Source organism: Staurois parvus, unplaced genomic scaffold (genome assembly GCF_062004578.1).
Source record: "Staurois parvus isolate SC_StPar_1 unplaced genomic scaffold, SC_StPar_1.0 ptg000184l, whole genome shotgun sequence".
Taxonomy (NCBI): Eukaryota; Metazoa; Chordata; class Amphibia; order Anura; family Ranidae; genus Staurois; species Staurois parvus.
Genome location: NW_028317980.1, coordinates 6,423,843 through 6,443,933, shown reverse-complemented (window position 1 = coordinate 6,443,933; position 20,091 = coordinate 6,423,843). Strand labels below are relative to the sequence as shown.

Here is a 20,091-nt window from a genome sequence, read left to right as displayed (position 1 = left end):
AAATCCGTGTCTCCGAAGACGCTTCCCTGGAATCCTCATTCCTCGGCTCTGGATTCTCAGCCCTCAGGCTAAACTTCAGGTTGAAAAGTTTATCATTTCAGTGTTTTCAGCCTTCGGTGTCACAGCAAGTCCCAACTCATCAGAAGCCTCCGATGACATTTCTTACATTGCTGCCTGACAGTCCAGAGCCCATGGAGCCCATCAACAGCTTCACTTTGGGACCCCGGACTGAAATATACCTTTGAATGCTTTGTTTATACAATGAAATGGGACCGAGGAACCGTTTACTGTTTTGCTGTGTTAATGCTCATTATGACGCACATTGCCATGCGTTGACGCGGCTGTAAACCTCAGACACGAAATATGAACAAGGCATGTAGGCAGGTACAGTCTGTTTGCTCCACTGTAGGTGGCGCTCAAACGAGCAGCACCAAAGCCTGGAGAGGAAGTAGATGGAAAACTGGTTTCCCTATGGTCTCCAGGGTCATGAAGCAGCATTCCGGTTGGCTACGCTCCATCCATGTGACCCATGGTGGCCATCTGCCCCCTGGGTTTTGGCATGCATTTGTGAAGTGGGTAGAGTAGGGAAAGAACCTTCCCCTTTGGGACTGGGCTGGCAAGGTCGTACTTCAGCCTCTGAAACAGATGCTGTCGGTGCATCTCTTTTCGATGAACCATCTTTTCCCTAAGCGATGCTCTCCCGCTGGGGTGTTTGTAGTTTGCAATACTGGTTCCAAATTTTATTGCAACCGTACTCTGTCTCTTTACTGCGGCCGGACCTCCTCAAAAGCAGATCCCTCTATAGTGTGTACATGTCTCAGTCCAGCACACTAAGGGTCATTACTGTTTGCTGACTTGTTACTGACCCTGACCTTTGACCCTTACCTCCAGGGGCAGACTGACAACTCATGGGGCCCCCGGGCAATAGGGGATCATGGGGCCCCTGTGTCCTTGCCCAAACTCAAAAAAGCCTATGAAAAAAGTAGGCAGGGGCATCTCATGGGGCCCCCTACTGACCCCAGGCCCTCGGGCAGTGCCCAGAGTTTCCAAATGGTCAGTCCGCCCCTGCTTACCTCGGTTTTTGACCTTTTACCTTGACCCTATTACTAACCCTGGCACTGACCTAGATCAAGCTTTGATGTACAGGCGCCTTGATCTGACCTAGATCAAGCCTTGATGAACACACGGGCGGGCTGCTCAATGAATGACCACAGTGATAGCCAATCAGAGTCGCCCATCCCCCCCCCTAAAAAATAAAAAATTCCCCTCCTAGCACAATTTCCCTCCCCACTTCCATATCACCTCTTCTAGCACAAATCCCTCCTCCTAGCACAAATCTTTTTCCCAATCTCCCTTTCAAGCACAAATCCCCTTAAATCACCATTCCTAGCACCCCCCCCAAATTTTCCCTCCTAGGACGATTCTTCTCGCCCTCCCAACACAAATCCCCCCCTCCTCTCCTGGTGGTGCCTCCCCACATCATATATAATACCACAGTGCTCAGGCCACCCCCCCCCCCCCCCCCGCTACCCCTTGTCCTGGCCCTGCCTGCATGCTGCATGTTCGATGTACTTTTCAAGAGCATACCAAAAACGCATCTCTCATTGACTTCTATAGAACTCGCACCAAAAAAAAAGCAATGCGTTTGAGTCACATGTCCAATTTTCACAGCTGCATGATTGGAGTCAGGAGTTCATAAAATGCTGTAAAAATGCCTGTGTTTGTACCGCGATTTTTAATTTTTTTTCAACTGAGCAGTGTGAAAGCACCCGAATACATGGGCAGGTAAAGCAGACCCCATGTGTGTATTTCAGGCTGTTTGCCTGGAGCTTTCCCACCTACGCACAGATCTTCGCCTTGATCAGACCACATACGGTAATCCTACACGTCCTCATTACATTTTCCTGCGGTTGTAAAGGTCAGACCGCCATGGTATAAAAGTTTCCCGGCGAGCAGCTCCTTTCATCCCCAACGCCTTCTTCCTGAAATTGATTTTGTTATTTTTATCAGATGATGGATATGCGCAGCAATTCTCAGCTTTTTCCTAATGATGGCAAAACCAACGTCGAAGGAAATTAAAAAAAAAAAAAAAAATGTGTATTAATAAAATAAAAGCAGCAATCTGTCTTTTCTTTGCCTAGAATTCTGTTATTGCCCATAGCAAACTGATTTGCAGTAGCTTGGAATAAGGAAAGCTGATTGGCTGGAATTATTGTCCATTATATTCTTTGTAATTATATTTTTGGAAGTGGAACACCAGCTATTTTTTTTTTCTTGTTATGGAGTAAGGAAGGGTTCCAACCTCTGCCCGGTTTTTGATTTCCATCTGTCTTCACCGGTGCTGTAACTATAGCAATAGCAGACCACGTGGCGGCTATAGGGCCTGGAGGTAGGAAGGGGGCCCATTAGGGAGGTTTTTGAGGCAAAGCCATCAGGATGTCTCCATTCACAGCCCCCCTTTGCTCTATTAGGATGTCTTAGCGCTGGAGAAATATTGCCCTAGGAGCTTCTACTACAACCCAGTCACTCGGAAATTCAAGCCTGAATGCCTAATGCAGTCTTCCGTGGCTGTAAAAAAAAAAAGAAAAATTAAAAATCCCAGAATGTCTCCTTGGATAAAGCCTAATAAAATAGCTGAGGCTTGTAGTTCTGCAAGAAAAAAAAAAGAGATGAAGAGTTTTTTTTTTTTTTATCAGGGTATTAGAGTAGTTGCAGGAGTACCGAAAATTAAAGTGGTTGTAAACCTCAACATGAACAAAGAATATCCCTCTATAGTATGTACATGTCTCAAGCCAGAGTACTAAGTGTCATTTCTGTCTTCTGCTTAGTTTCCTCTATCAGCATGATAGCACAGGTTTTCCTGGCACCGAGAGAAAAATGGTGACGGGAGGGACCTTCCTAACCCTAGCTATGAGGTTCAACCTGCACCCTCTCCCCCCTGCCATGGCTGAGTCGACAACAGCTAGGAAGGAGATGGACGCTTCATCATGGCAGCTTGTTTTGGCTCTGAGCAGTTTTTTGAGACAAATAATGACAACAGGAATGCAGAAGCTAACACACTGCCAGTCCCTCTGCATTCCTCCTGCCATTGCTTGTTTCAGGAAAGTGCTCAGAGCCAAGAGAAGCAGCTGTACAGTAAATGTTCAGTTGGGTTTACATCTACTTAAAACTGTTTGTAAACCTTAGACATCAAATATGAACAAAAGCATATCCCTGTGTACTTGTCTCAATCCAGAAGTGTCATTTCTGTCTGCTGCTTACTTCCTCTATCAGCATAAATCACTTCTGACAAGTTTTTCTGACACCAAGAGAAAAATGGTGACGGGGAGGGACCTCCAGCAGATTCAAAGCCTCAGCTCTGTTTCTGTTTGCTGTGCAAAGGAGGGTGTGTCCCTTCCATCCAATCAGCTCTCGGAGCTCTCCTCACTAAGATCCGCAGTGTAATTTCAGCTCTCCGCCCCCTTTTATCTGAACTCTCAGACAAGTTTATAGATTCTGAACTTTGAGCAGATTTAGAGAAGATACAGATAAACAGGTACAACTTATGTAGGAGAATGTGTTTCATCACTGTGTATCACCTGAGGCCAATCACTTCACTGGGTATATGGAAGGGCTTACAACCACTTTACGTAATTATATGGTCATTTTTTTTCTAGGTCAAAAGTTACATCTGTGCACTGCTGCTCCTCCCTGACCACGTCCATCCTCACTGGCTCTTCATAGTGTATTATGCTGACATATCTCCTGTTATCTGTCCTGGAATTAAGTATACGTTTACATATAAAAAAACTATTTGCTGTGCGAACGTCTTAAGCATTCACACAGCCATCCTGAATAATCTCCATATTATGTGTATCGTGTTGATTTCTGGTGATCATCAGCTCCATCTAGTGACCATAATGCAGTATTTTCCTGAAATACTTCAATAGGGAGAATACTGCATTACGGCCACTAGATGGAGCTGATGATTTTAGTAAGTAAATCTATTACACATTGAGGTGATTATTTGTGATGGCTGTGCGAACACTTGAGACATTCGTACAGAATTTTTTTCTTTATTATTATTATACAGGATTTATAAAGCGCCAACAGTTTGCTCAGCGCTTTACAATATGAAGGCAGACATTACAGTTACAATACTATTTGGTATAAGAGGAAACAGAGGGCCCGGCACGTTAGAGCTCACAGTGTTTAATAAATAGACCCTTTTGTGTTAAAGGGGAACCTAATAGTATCTGAGCACTAAAAACTCTATTTTTAATTACTTTTTATTATCCAACACTATCTCCCCCATCCACTCAAGTCTTCATGCTTTTTGTTGAAAAACCACTTTGAAAGACAGTCCACCTAGCATTTCTAGCTACGGCCATCTTGAGTAAGGGCAGATGATTCCTGTAGAATTTTTACTTCCTGGAATCCATCTGCCCTTAGCTCAGGCATGCAGGCAGGAGGGTGTGCTTAGCTGAGAAAGACCCTCATCCAGATGAAAAGAAAAAAATGTCCATGGAGACTCCTGGGATGTATGACATCATCTTGGCCTAGGCGAGAAACCAGGAAGCAAATGTAAAAAAAAAAAGAAGAAGTTTAAAACAAGTAAATATTCATGTTCCCTACTCCACATCTAAAAAAAAAATATGGGGATTTGGGTATTTTTATATCAATAGCTTTTGAATATATCTACACATCCAAAATAAAAAAATCTAATATATTTAGGTTACCAGTTCTTGAATGTTGTGGTTGTAGTAGTTGATTCGTTCATTGTTCCTCTTATTTTCACCTGCTGATCCTGTCAGTAACACGCTCCTATCCTAGGGGGACAATGCTCACTCCACTGTATCTATGGAGGGAGAAGTCATGGTTGTCACCCAGACCTGACCTCAAACATGGCCTCCTCTCTCCTTCTCCATTACATGAGGGAAGGGCATTCATAGCGTACAGAAGAAAGATAACATTGTTATATATAATAATTCAGCTTCCAGGGAGATACAAGGACATTGGATTTCTGGAAAGGTCAACAGGTATTTTCTGTACTTGCTAAGAAGGGTCTTTGCCTGAAAAAGGAAAACGAATGCAGCCACCACATCTAAGGTCTGTTAAACTGCAAAATAGTACAGGGGTCTCCAAACTTTCTAAACAAAAGGCCAGTTTACTGTCCTTCAGAATTTGGGGGAGCCGGACTGTGGCCATTGGGAATAGAAAATGTTCTAGTGTGGGAGCAAACTATACCTTATCATTGGTGTCAGTGGTAGGAATTATGCCTCATTGTTGGTGTCAGTGGCAGGAATAGTGCCCCATCGTTGATGTCTATGGGAGGAATAGTGCCCATCAATGGAGTCAGTGGATGGAATAATCCCCAATTGTTGGTGTCAGTGGCAGGAATTATGCCTCATTGTTGGTGTCAGTAGGAGGAATAATACCCAATCGTTGGTGTTGATGGGAGGAATAGTGCCCTATCGTTGGTGTCTATGGGAGGAATAGTGCCCCATCGTTGGTGTCTATGGGAGGAATAGTGCCCCATCATTGGTGTCTATGGGAGGAATAGTGCCGCATCGTTGGTGTCTATGGGAGGAATAGTGCCCCATCGTTGGTGTCTATGGGAGGAATAGTGCCCATCAATGGAGTCAGTGGATGGAATAGTGAATGGAATAATCCCCGATTGTTGGTGTCAGTGGCAGTAATTCTGCTTCATTGTTGGTGTCAGTGTGAGGAATAGTTCCTTGCCTCTTTGGTGTCAGTGGTAGTAATTATGACAAACACCTATTGTTGGTGGGAAGAATAGTTCCTCGTATAACTGGGAGAAATGTTGTCCAAAGGGCCACATCCGACTCCTGGGCCGCAGATTAGAGACCACTGATAGATTAAATTTTTGGTTTTTTTCTTTTTAGTTTTTAACCATTAGCCGCCCGGCGGCCACAAAAATGCATCAGCTTTCCGGGTGCACGCCATTTGGCGTCCTCCCGCACATGCGCAGTTTGCGCGGTTGCAGAGCCGTGCAGTGGCGCGATCTGTCACCGGCCGTGTACCTTGGACACGGCCAATGACAGATCTGAGTACCGGCCCCTGTTGCAGGTACCATGTGACCTGCTGTGACCAATCACAGCAGGTCACATGACAGTTGTATACAATGGATGGCTTCATTCATGCCATCCATTGTATACTAGTGCCTAGCTGTGAATGGTCACAGCAGGTCACATGAACATGTCATGTGATTAGCTGTGGCCAAATCACAGCTAAGCACAAAAAAAAAAAAACCTGAATGAATCGATGTCATTCAGGTAAATGCTTGCTTATAGCAAAGTAATTTTTTGCTATAAGCAAATTGTGTAAAACAAAAAACTGATCACTTCCCCAAAGTAGGACAATGTTACTATGGTAACATTGTACTACTTTGGTCATAGTAAAATATAAAAAATAAATCTTAAAAAAAATAAAAAAAGTAATAAAAAATTTAAAATAATTAAAAAATAAATAAATAAAAAAATAATTTTTTTTCATACTGTCACCAGTCAGTGTCCCTGTTCACCGCCATGCCAGTTATATGATGACGATGTACTGCACTGGTGACAGTTGTTGCTCTAGTTGTGTGAAGAAAATGATAAAATTTTAGTTTGGGTACAATGTTGTATGACCGCGCAATTGTCATTCAAAGTGTGAGAGCGCTGAAATGTGAAAAATGGCCTGGGCAGGGTAAATTGCCCGGGATTGAATTGGTTAAATATCCTAAAGTAGTAGAAAACACAGTGCTGCAACATGACCCTCTACAGGTTAGAAAATGGTACTGCAGTTCAGATGTCCATATGTGGCATCATTTGATGGGCAGTGTTGGACCATGGTGGGTGGAAAGTGCTTTCTTTGGGAAAAGCATTGTAAAGGAGGTAAGTATTGGAGCAAGTTTTTTTTTTTTTTCATCACCCTTTGGACTTCTGCATTTTTCAAAATATGGGGTTTGGCCTTAAGCTACAGTTTGTTGGTTTTATTCACTGTGATAATAATCTTTTTAAATAATTTCTATGCGTTGCCTTATTTTTTTTTTCTTCAGAACATCGCTTTCCCAAGTGTCACATGAGGTCGGAGCCCATGTCCTACAGCACTCACATTGGCACCTCGCTTGCTGTTGAACGCTCATTGTCCCCCCTGACGGAACAGGAGGGCGAGGCGTACCTGGAAAGATGCGGCAGTATTCGGAGGCACACAGTCGCCAACGCTCACACAGACATCCAACTCTTGACTATGGCCTCCATCATGCACCCCCGATCGGAGGACACTGAGCTCTCAGACCAATGTCTGCTCCTTCCACCCAACTTCCCCCAGCGACAGTTCAGCAGCGAACCAAACATCGTGGACAGTCCAACAGAACTGAGTACCTCTCCGCAAGACGGATCCGAACACAGCTGTCCGACCCCCAGCTGACCCAGGACCCCCGTCTTGATAACCAGGACACCAGTCTCAGCAATAACACATATCAAGCCACTTGACATGGGGACTAGAAACTGAATTTTAGCAACTAGAATCCCATTATAGGAGTGTTTTACAGTCTGACACACTGGTTGATGGAAAGTCAAGATTGCACTGTTAAGGAACTGCCCACCAAATCGATTTTATTTCTAGTTGTGGATAGAATGGCGAAGGGCTAGAACCTCAAGTGAAAACGAGACCATGCATCGGGGACGAAGTACGTGTATACCTCTGGCTGCTGCTTCTGCAGCTAAAAGGGGAGCAGTTGAGGGTTTTGCTGCCCCCTCCAAACTGTAAATGATCCCCAAGAAATCCAGCACCCCACACTTCTGTTTTCCACATTTGTATTTCTTTTGTTGTCCCATTTTGTAGATTTCTCCCATCACTTCCTCTCCGGTAAAACTGTTGGCAGCAGCAAACCCCGGATGGCAGTAAAAACCCAACAAGGGCTCTAAGCATCATCTTCTTTATCCAGAACATACAATGTTTTGGCTATACATACATTGGATAATGTTTTAGATTAGATTTGTCGGGTCTACAAAACTTACCAGCAGCTGGGCAGTGTGAGGACCTCTCTAAACCATCCCTTCAAGTCATCTCAAGTCTGGCAGATCGAACAGATCAAAACGGAAGTGAAATCTATTGTGTAAAGCTACTGAACAAATAACATTCTCTATGCAAAACATACTTCAGTGCATTTTAAAAAATATAACGTTGGTACTTTGCTCCTGCAAGGACACTTCGAGGGTCAGTCCACCCAAAACTGACATTTGGGTGTCGTCTTCTGGTATACCTCTTATGCTGGCCCTTCACAAAGAGGTATCAGGTACATTAGGCAACTCTCTAGCCGTGAATCTACTCAAGGAATTGAACAGTGGAGCGGGGACAAACATACCGGATTGGATGGAAGCCAGATTGCCCCAGATCTAATACAGCTTGATATGGGACAGTAGGAGCCGTATATATCAGGATTTACAGGTTGGCCCAGTTTACAATGTTTACAAATCGGGTGATGCAAAATTGTGACTGTATCCATATAACCATGGTATATTCCGAAGAAAAGGAGCACCAAACCAAATGTGTAGAGTCCAAAACATATTTCATTTCCCTCTATGAGTTGAAATAGACAAACCCATGCGTTTCAGGGGCCCTCCCTCCCTTCATTAGGGTTTCAGGAGCTTGTTAATATATAGAAGTGGTGGACTCAATGAAGGAGACGGATCCAGTATTTGAAGTTTGCTTAGCTAAGTTCTCACATCTGGTGTATGAAAATAACAGAAATGAAATACTTACATAGGAATTGTTTTAGCCATCAAAAATTTGGTGATACAACCTACTGGGTTGTGCTAAGGGGCTTCCAAGGAGAGCTTTGTGTCACTGCTCCGCCTCCTTGCTCTTTAGATGACTGCACACATGGCTTTCAACTTTAGTTCTTTCCTTCCTGTAAATCAGTATACCCAACTGGATTCTTAGATTGCATCTTCAAGGCCAATTGGAAGGTCCCCTTTTTTCGTAAGCCCCTTCACACCCACCCAACACAAATGGCTTCAAAATACAGATCTCTCCAAAAAAAAAAAACGTTTACCTCGGCTTGACCTCCAACACTTCCAGGGGGTACAGGTGATGTCACTATGCCTCCTAGCAGAGCTGGGAACTTGAAATCCCTCAAAAATGTATTCCAGCTCATTGCAAGTGTGCATTCTCATGTGGCTTCAAGCTTTCAGCTCTTCCGGGTGATGTGGCACCGATTGTGCCGATCTGTTTATCAGCTAATAAAGCCGCATGTAAGTGAACTAAGATGTGTTTTACAATTCTGTCACTAATTCTTTAAAAAGCCCCAAAGCAGTGGTGGACATAGTTACCACCGGGCCCCTATGTGTGAACAACTTTTGGTCACCTTGATAATCACTACCCAAGCACAAGTTAACTTTGATGGGTAAATGGATAAGAGATAGTCTTCACAATAACCTGAGCTTTCTCATTGATCATGATCAAATTCTGAAGACCCCCTTCATGCACAGTCCAAAGGGAGACACATTCAGCTTGTCCTGGTGTCGGTAATGGAAGGGAATGCTCCCTGCCCCTTAGAATATTACAATCCAAGGGAACAGGTTGGGGCATTGTGAAGGATATCTCAACTTGCCCTAGAAGTGAGCAACATCCAGGTCTATGTCCACCCCACATATAGTACATTTGGGTCCCTAAGTACTAAAGGACCCTTGTGAAGCTTCAAAGCCTGTACAAATGGCAACTCTGCCCCCAAAGCTCACTCCTGAGCAACCTATACTCACCTTTGCTGCTCACTCTCGAGCAACCTACACTCACCTTTGCTGCTCCCCCACTGTTCTGTTGGAACCATTTGGATATACCTTGAACTTGATGGTATATCTGACCTGAGGTCACTCTCTGAAGATCCCCTTCATGTACAGTCCAAAGGGAGAAGTATTCATCATGTCCCTTTAATTTGAAGGAAATGCCCCTGAGAATATTAAAATCCAAGAGAATGGTTGGGGCATTGTGACGAATATCTCAACTTGCCCTAGAAGTGAGCCACACCCAGGTCTATGTCCAACCCACATATAGTACATATGTGTTCCTAAGTCACAAAGGGCCCTTGTGCAGCTTCAAAGCCTGCACAACTGACAACTCCGCTCCAAAGCCCACCCCCGAGCAACCTATACTCACTTTTGCTGCACACTCCCGCTGTTCTGTTGGAACCCTTTATGAAATACCTTGATGGTATGGAGGAGCATATCCTCCTCCCAGGGTTGCCCAGACCTAGTCCCAAACACAATCTCCTGAGTAGAAAGATGACGTCACCAATGCTGCGTAAGCTCTGACACCCTTCGAGGTGGAGCTGATGTGGGGGATGGACCCCGGGCCCAGTGGAGAATGATGGAGGAGCACAATGCAAATGGGTTTGGCTGGAACTAAATGGGCGAAGTGACAGTCTCTTTAAACGTTTGTTCATTGCCCAAGGCTAGTGAAGCCTTGTGACAAGTACTGCTCTCCTGTACAAAGCGGTGCTACTTTGCAGACAAAGCTTGAAGTAATCTTTTTATGTTTCTATATGTTTGAGAGTGTGATTTGAACTGGAAGAGCCAATAAATTATATTTATTTAAAGTCAGCATATGGTCTTTTTTTGTCTGCAATAGGGCCAGGTATCAGGCTTGCGAGCCCCATGGTGTCCTCAATACTGTTCAAAGGTCTGTTACATATTTGCAGTTTCTCTCTCTAGAGGTAGTCTATAGGAATTGCAGTTAGCATCTCTTCTGAACAGCTGAAATTGAACCAAGTAAGCCACACAAGCTCTGATTTGTGAAGCTGCAGGCTCACGTAAGGCATCCTAAAGAATGTTAAAGGCATGCTAAGGTGGCTTCTCAGGTATAGTCAAAAATTGAAGGGAAAGAAACGGGAAAGGTTGCAAATGGACTTTAACCCCTTCATGCCGGCGCCTCCTGGCCCTTTAAGGGTTCCAGAAGCCGGGAGGCAGGGCAGGGTTTAGGGTCATGTGACCGCCATGACACGCTGTCACGGCGGTCACATGATCGGGAAAGGTCCCGATTGAAAGAGTAGATCGGGACCTTTCCGTGAGTACCGGACTTGTGCTGGGAGCGCGCGCTCTCGGCACCCATATGGCCTTTTTTAATAGAACGCAAATGTGCGGCCGCTCGGTGTCTAGGCCCAGACGCTGGGAGGCCACGCATTTGTGTGCGGCCGGCGTGAAGAGGTTAAAAGCACAGAAATCATTTGTACTTTATTATGACAATAAGTCATGAAAAAACATCTTGCAGTTTAAAAGATCATAGTTATACTGTCCGCACAGACAATGTCCCACAGCCCACCAAGTACAAGGAACACATTAATGATTAGGGATGTAAAGACCACCAAATGGATCCTATAGGGGGGGTGAGAGACCGCAGGAAAATGGCCCAACATGTTTCGTGAAAATGATCGCTTCTTCAGGGGCTTAGTACTAAAATCTAAAAGAAATATAAATAAATTGAATATATCAAATTACAACATGTGAATACAAGAAAAAAGCAAGATCAAACATTAACATAATATGACTTACATATGATATCAATATGCACCATGCATTTGCAAAACCCACCATGTATAGGGGGTAGGCCTCCTCTGTATTTTCACAAGGCAAGGGGCCAATCAGAACGCCAGATATGGGGGAGCAAAAAATGGCTGACAGTCCAAAACCTCAGTGGTCTAAAATCAACCAGTAGAAAAAAGAGACACAAATTAGTATATACTAGGATTCAACCCAAAGAATGTTTGACTATTTTAATTAGGATGTGGCACCAAAATATTACTTATTCTTTTGGAAGTGAGCTGACACCCGGATACATTCCATTCTTTTTTTCGGCTTCTCAGTTAAAGATATCCTATATCATTTCAGGGTGCCTTAAAGTGAAAGTCAGGGCCAGGGGCGGACTGACCATTTGGAAACTCGGGCACTGCCCGAGGGCCCGGGATCAGTAGGGGGCCCCATGAGATGCCCCTGGTACCTTTTTCATAGGATTTTTTGAGTTTGGGCAAGGACACAGGGGCCCCATGATCCCCTATTGCCCGGGGGCCCCATGAGTTGTCAGTCCGCCCTTGGTCAGGGCAAAAAATAATATAAAAAATATTGAAAAGTAGTAGCCACTAGATGGACCTGATGATGATGATGATGATAGGAAGTAAATGTATGAGACATACTGCGGGGTTTGTTCCTGACAGCTGTATGAATCCTGAGGCAATTTATATTTTTTAATCTATAGAGCCCTCAATTTCTTCTTGTATGTCTTAGAGACCCCGAATATGAGCCGACCGTGCACTGTTTTTGTATCTGCAGTCCTCAAGAAAGGCCATGATGAAAGCTTTTACTCTTTTATTTGGGCTTCCCTTTAAAATCCATTCTTTTTTTTTTTTTAGTTTTTGATAAAGTGGGGAGCTAATCTGAACTCCAGCCAAACATCTAGAGATGAGGTCATCAGACTACCGCAGACAGGAGGAAGCATTTTCTCAGTCTCCTTCAGTAATCAGGCTGCAATATTCTAACTCTGTAGCAAGCCACAATGTGAGAGACTACAGCAGGGGCTGATCTGTGTTAGACATTCGTGAACACAGCCAAGAACTGCACAGGCACCAGCAGGGGTGGACTGACAACTCATGGGGCCCCCGGGCAATAGGGGTTCATGGGGCCCCTGTGTCCTTGCCCAAACTCAAAAAAGCCTATTAAAAAGGTACCAGGGGCATCTCATGGGGCCCCCTACTGACCCCGGGCCCTCGGGCAGTGCCTGAGTTTCAAAATAGTCAGTCCACCCCAGGGCACCAGGATTTACATGATCGTGTCAGCATCTCAGTCTAGGAAGAAGATGGGGACAATGAATAAAGATGACTCCATGCTTCTGGAGAGAAAGCAGATGCAGCCATTGTCAGGGTGAGTTCTGTGATCTCTGTGAGTAGTAATAAATACATGGAAGTGTTACAAATGTCACAGAATTGACACAGGTATCAGGAATAATCCCCATACTGGGGGAAATTATCCAAGAGCAGTGCAATCCTGCTCCTAATTAGCAAAAAAAAAGGGACTCTTCTCCCTGCTCTATGCTGTGTCTGGGACGGACATGGCACAGAACAGTACAGCTGCATGCTCTGATCCCTCTGCATGTCCCTGCCCCCCAGAAAGGAGAGGGCTGTGCAGGCTCTTCTCATGCACGAGCAGAGAAACAGATGTGCCATGTCTGCAGGCGGTTTAAATACGGTGCGGGTGACACAGCCAGGGGTGGGCAGGAGGGGCGGCTGCCCTGGGCGCAGTTGGGGATTTGGGGGGTTTTGCTATAAGGTGTGATTTGGAGGGGGATTTGTACTAGGAGCAGGGGCGGACTGACCATTTGGGCACTCGGGCGCTGCCCAAGGGCCCGGGCAGGGGTGTATTTACCACAAAACAAACAAGGCACTTGCCTAGGGCGGCATTTTTTAGGGGGGCAACACCTCCCTTCAGACGAAGAGATGGAAGAAAGGACACTCGAGATGGGAAAGAGTTGGGATATGAGAGAGGCTGCTTGATGGTGTAAGTAGAACCTGGCTCTAATTCCCAGGGATCTTCCTTTCTAGGGCAGGGGTGTTGTTGGTCAATGTCTGTCTCTCTCTGCGAGAGGGGGAAGGGGGAGGAAAGTTGGTCGGTGTCTATGGCGGCACATGATTTTTCTGTTGCCTAGGGCAGCACAAAACCTAAATATACCACTGGGCCCGTGGTCAGTAGGGGGCCCCATGAGATGCCCCTGGTACCTTTTTAATTGGCTTTTTCATAGGCTTTTTCTGGCTGTGGGTGAGGACACAGGGGCCCCATGATCCCCTATTGCCCGGGGGCCCTATGAGTTGTCAGTCCACCCCTGACTAGGAGGGTGGTTTTGTGTTAGGAAGAGGGAATCATCCAAGTGTGAACATAATATATAAAAACATATAAATGGTGCAAACAATGCCAAGTGACAGTACCGGCCGCAGAAAAACGGCTAAATAGTGCTGGTGACACAAGTGAATAAATCAATATTGCTCAGGGGCGGACTGACAACTCATGGGGCCCCCGGGCAATAGGGGATCATGGGGCCCCTGTGTCATTGCCCACACTCAAAGCACAACCAAAAAAAGCCTATAAAAGGTACCAGGGGCATCTCATGGGGCCCCCTACTGACCCCGGGCCCTCGGGCAGTGCCCAAGTGCTCAAATGGTCAGTCCGCCCCTGATATTGCTGATGTATAAAAAAAAAAAAAAGTGACTCAGTCCCAAATGGTCAATCAAAAATAATTGATGAATGACTCAATCCAAAAAAATCAAAAAGTGACTCCGTCCCAAAAATAAATATAAATATGACGGTCCATAAAATTCTGAAAAAAAAACCCCACAGTAAATCTTCAGTGCGTGCCGTGACACATAAAGTGCTGCAAACAGATACGAAAAAATCCCCCACAGGCTAGCATGCGCGCTCACCTTCAAAATGCGACCCACAAGCAGTCACAAAGCATAGAAAGCCTCAAACGATGATATCCAAGAAATTGGTCCTCTGTGCAATCAGGGAGCAAAGGGTCATCTCCAATGGCGCCGACAAACACTCACGAGCATGCTCCAGAAATGGACGCTGAGACCTCTGTCATCCCCAATGCCTCACATAGAAGATTCAAGGAAGAAGACTCCCATAGTATAATATGTCACAAACTTTATTTTGAATAACATCTAAAAATCACTACTTACATTTAAAATAGGCCAACAGACCAAAACAGGCAAAATTCTTGCAGTAAAAAACTGCAGGGAAAGTGTATGGGACCGGGAGTACCAAGATGGCGGCTGCTGTCCGAACCGGATAAGACATCACCACATTTCCGTCCTATGCGTTACATCATGGGTCACGTGACTTCCTCAGGGATTGGTTCCCGCCGATGGCTGCAGAGAAGAGCATCTTAGTAGGACAATGCTGGATCCTTTGTGTGGGTGAGTATCTGAAGTGTGGCCATCTCAGCATTAGGTAAGCAGGGGAGCAAGAAAAAAAAGTTATAGCTGGGAGGGTCAAGATGAAAAATGGTGGTATATCTTCTGCACGATCTACTTTACTCTGACAATTATTACATTCCTGCCACCAAAAAAGTAGAATCACCCGAGCGACCTGTTAGACTCCCCAAATCCCGGCATTAATGACTATTCTTGGTGCTTAGGTGATGGATGGACATTAAAGCCATGTAAAGATGGCAGCTGCCGTCCGTACCGGATATGACATCACCACATTTCTGTCCTACGCGTTGCGTCACGGGTCACGTGACTTCCTCAGGGCTCGGTTCTCACCCAGCGGCTGCAGAGAAGAGGATCTTGGTAGGACAATGCTGGATCCTTTGTGTGGGTGAGTATCTAAAATGTGGCCAATTATCTGAAATGTGGCCAATTATCTGAAGTGTGGCCGATTTATCTGAAGTGTGGCCGATTTATCTGAAGTGTGGCCGATTTATCTGAACTGTGTTGATTATCTGAAGTGTGGCTGATTAACTGAAAATCGGCCACACTTCAAATCAATCTGCCACATATCTGAAGCGTGGCTGATTGATCTGAAGTGTGGCTGATTGATCTGAAGCGTGGATGATTTTATCTGAAGCGTGGCCGATTGATCTGAAATGTGGCAATTATCTGAAGTGTGGCCGATTAACTGAAAATTGGCCACACTTCAAATCAATTGGCCACATATCTGAAGTGTGGCCGATTGATCTGAAGCGTGGCCGATTGATTTGAAGCGTGGCCGATTGATTTGAAGCGTGGCCGATTGATTTGAAGCGTGGCCGATTGATTTGAAGCGTGGCCGATTGATTTGAAGCGTGGCCGATTGATTTGAAGCGTGGCCGATTGATTTGAAGCGTGGCCGATTTTATCTGAAGTGTGGCCGATTGATCTGAAGCATGGCCAATTTTATCTGAAGCGTGGCTGATTGATCTGAAATGTGGCAATTATTTGAAGTGTGGCCGATTAACTGAAAATTGGCCACACTTCAAATCAATCGGCCACATATCTGAAGTGTAGCCGATTGATCTGAAGCGTGGCCGATTGATCTGAAGCGTAGCCGATTGATCTGAAGCGTGGCCGATTGATTTGAAGCGTGGCCGATTGATTTGAAGCGTGGCCGATTGATTTGAAGTGTGGCCGATTTTATCTGAAGCGTGGCTGATTGATCTGAAATGTGGCAATTATCTGAAGTGTGGCCGATTAACTGAAAATTGGCCACACTTCAAATCAATCGGCCACATATCTGAAGCGTGGCCGATTGATCTGAAGCGTGGCCGATTGATCTGAAGCGTGGCCGATTTTATCTGAAGCGTGGCCGATTTTATCTGAAGCGTGGCCGATTGATCTGAAGCGTGGCCGATTTTATCTGAAGCGTGGCCGATTTTATCTGAAGTGTGGGTGATTATCTGAAGAGTGGCCGATTTAACTGAACTGTGGCCATCTCAGCATCAGGTAAGCAGGGGAGCAAGAAAAAAAAAAAATTACAGCTGGGAGGGTTAAGATGAAAAATGGTGGTATATCTTCTGCTAGATCTACTTTACTCTGACAATTATTACATTCCTGCCACCAAAAAAAGTTGAATCACCCGTGCGAGCTGTTAGACTCCCCAAATCCCGGCATTAATGACTATTCCTGGTGCTTAGGAGACGGATGGCTTCTCCTGGACACTAAAGCCGTGTAAAGATGGCGGGTGACGTCTTCCTTTCAGTGTCTCCATCTGTAATAATCTGAAGCTCGTCTTTACCGAATGTACCCCGGCTCAGGTCTGTTTATAAAGAGCCAAAACATTCTTTTCATCCTCCAAATATAAAAAAGAAAAGCAATTAGGAGCCGTCTGTATGAAACCCATTTGTATCGGAGTTTTGTCTGAAGTTCATATGAGAATGGGAAGGAAGATAAAAGACGTTCGTCGTAGAGGCGAGGGTTTGTAAATCTCTGTAAAGTATTTTTTTAATGTATTCGTTTGCTGTAAAAATCTGTTTGATCTCAGGCAGCTACGTGACTCGACTGAACACTTCAAAGGCTCAAGTTTTGGGGGAGATAAAATATTTGACAATCGCTTTATACGCACCTGCTGATCGCTCTCGGTGTTTGCAAACAATTGAGAAAACCGGGAGAAGGATGACTATTGCTATTTTTTTTTCTGCTAAATATTTATTATTTCCAAAAAATACAGGAAAATAATATATAAAAAAAAAGAACCTCAGAAATGGTGGTGTTTCCAAACCAGTGTTGGTCAAAGCATTTGATTTTGGTGTTGGATAGAATAAGAAGGAGCTGCAACCTTTGTGTCCCTGTTGTCCCTTCACTTCCTTTCCTGACACCTGTAGGGACCCGGACATCCCTGCTAACTAAGTGGTATGATCCAGATATAGTTCATTGTTCGTAGTATCTGTTTAGAAGCTATCGTGTCTTGGGGGTTTAGAGGACTTCATCAGGGCTTAAAAGGCTATATAAATCCAACCTGTCCTGGACAAAGGTCCATATCCACTGAAAGCAGGGCCTCTGATCAGGGGGTACAGCCAGCCCTCCTGTACTAGGCCTGAACCTGGGCCCCATTAGCTCAATAGAGGGGCCCGGGCACCTGATGAACTGGAGGCCCAGCTGTGCTGCCTTATTGTTAAAACCAGTCCCATGGTAGCTCCCCCTGCAGCACAGCTGGCTTCTCCTCCTCTCTCCATGCTGGCTTTCAGCTGCTCCCCTAGCCGTTATGATCCCCCTGTGTGCCCACATCCTTCCCTCCTCTCAGCACTGCCAGGCTGGGGCTTCGAGATGAAGGGATGGCCAAGTCCCCCAAGCAGCCATCATTCCTGTCCTACATGACTCCAGAGGTAAATGATCTGGGGTGGGCATGGATGCAAACAACTGAGAAAACTGGAAGGAGGATGACTATTTCAATTGTCATTTTTTTTTGCACAATATTTATTTCCAAAAAATATAGGAAAATAATATATAAAAAAACAACAAAAATTGCAGTGTTACCAAACCAATGTTGGTCAAAGCATTTGATTTTGGTGTTCGATAGAATGAGAACGAGCTGCAATTTTTGTGTCCCTGTTGCCCTTTCACTTCCTGTCCTGACACCTGTAGGGAACCGGACATCCCTACTAAGTGGTATGGTCCAGATATAGTTCATTATTTGTAGTATCTGTTTAGAAGCCAATGTGTCTCAGGGATTTAGAGGACTCTTCATCAGGGCTTAAAGGATATGTAAATCCAATCTGTCCTGGAGAAAGGTTCATATCCACTGAGAGCAGGGCTGCTGATCAGGGGTGTACAGCTGACCCTCCTGTACCAGGCCTGAACCTGGGCCCCATTAACTCAATAGAGGGGCATGGGCACCTGATGAACTGGAGGCCTGGCTGTGCTGCCTTATTGCTAAAACCAATCCCATGGCAGCTCCCCATGCAGCACAGCTGGCTTCTCATCTTCTCTCCATGCTGGCTTTCAGCTTCTCCCCTAGCCATTCTGATCCCCCTGTGTGCCTGCATCCTCCCCTCCGCTCAGTGCTGCTAGGCTGGGGCTTGGAAATGAAAGGATGGCCAAGTTCCCCAAGCAGCCATAAGAGACGGCCAAGTCCCCCAAGCAGCCATAAGAGACGGCCAAGTCCCCCAAGCAGCCATAAGAGACGGCCAAGTCCTCCAAGCAGCCATAAGAGACGGCCAAGTCCCTCAAGCAGCCATAAGAGATGGCCAAGTCCCTCAAGCAGCCATAAGAGATGACCAAGTCCTCCAAGGAGCCATAAGAGACGGCCAAGTCCTCCAAGCAGTCATCAGAGATGGCCAAGTCCCTCAAGCAGCCATAAGAGATGGCCAAGTTCCTCAAGCAGCCATAAGAGACGGCCAAGTCCTCCAAGGAGCCATAAGAGATGGCCAAGTCCCCCAAGCAGCCATAAGAGACGGCCAAGTCCCCCAAGCAGCCATAAGAGACAGCCAAGTCCCCCAAGCATCCATAAGAGATGGTCAAGTTCCCAAAGCAGCCATCCTTCCTGTCCTACATGACTCCAGAGGTAAGTGATCTGGGGTGCGGATGACTGGACCTTACCTAGTGCTACCATCTCTTTTCCTTCCCAAGTCATAAAGCCCTATGAGCCACATGTCACGTCGCAATTTAAAAGTGCACCAATCAGAAGAGCTGTCCCCTGACTGGCAGTGGCACCAATCAGGAGAACTGCCTTCTGATTGGTTATGGCATTGGCACTTTGAATAAAACCTGGAAATGCCAGAGGAGGCCACACACTGGAGAGGAGACCCGGCACTGGATCCCAGAGGTAAGCTTCATATTCATGTAAATTCAAAAGACATATGAATGAATGGGGCAGTGCCCCACTAAGAGGACCAGGCAGGGAGGTTTTCGCAGGTCAGACAGAGGAAAGCTACACAATGGAGACTGCTGGAGCTGGGAGGGAGATAAGTGTGTAAAAAGGTGGGCTGCACTCAGGGGGTGGGGGGATTTAACCACTTTACCCCCCCTTCCTGACCAGGCCATTTTTATGTGACAAGGTGCTACGTTACTTTAACTGACAATTGCACGGTCATGCAATGCTGCACTCAAATTAAATTTGTCCATTTTCCCCACAAATAGAGCTTTCTTTTAGTGATATTTGATCGCCTGTGTGTTTTAATTTCTTTGCGCTATAAACAAAAAAGACTGAAAATTTTGGAAAAAAATATATATATTTAGACTTTTTGATATAAAACATGTCCAATAAAAAATTTTTTAAAAACCAAATTTTGTCATAAATTTAGGCCAAAATGTATTCTGTGACATGTCTTTGTAAGAAAAAAAATTCCAATATATGTAAATTAATTGGTTTATGGGAAAGTTCTAGCTTTTACAAATGGCGGTATATGTACTGGAATTTTTTTTTACTAGTAATGGTGGTGAGCAGCGACTTATAGTGGGACAGAGGAGGGCATTCTGACACTGGGGGTAACTAACTAACGTCCACTGACATCTCCAGTGACATGACACCAATACAGTGATCAGTGCTAATAAAAGGCACTGACACTGTACTAATGACACTGGGCAGGAAGGGGCTAATTAGCACTGATCACTGTATTCGGGGATGTCAGTGACACCAAGTCAGTTCCCCT

At 45.2% G+C, this 20,091-nt stretch overlaps 1 protein-coding gene across 2 annotated transcripts in view; it reads left to right on the top strand.

The window, feature by feature from the left end:
- PRR5L (proline rich 5 like) overlaps positions 1–10,583 on the top strand; it is a 105,871-nt gene extending 95,288 nt beyond the window's left edge. For both annotated transcript variants that reach the window (XM_089677341.1, XM_089677342.1), the window contains exon 9: positions 7,040–10,583. In XM_089677341.1, the coding sequence (XP_089533467.1) occupies positions 7,040–7,410 (371 nt within the window). In that variant the 3' untranslated portion in view covers positions 7,411–10,583. The remainder of the gene's footprint in view (positions 1–7,039) is intronic.
- Positions 10,584–20,091: the final 9,508 nt, after the last annotated feature.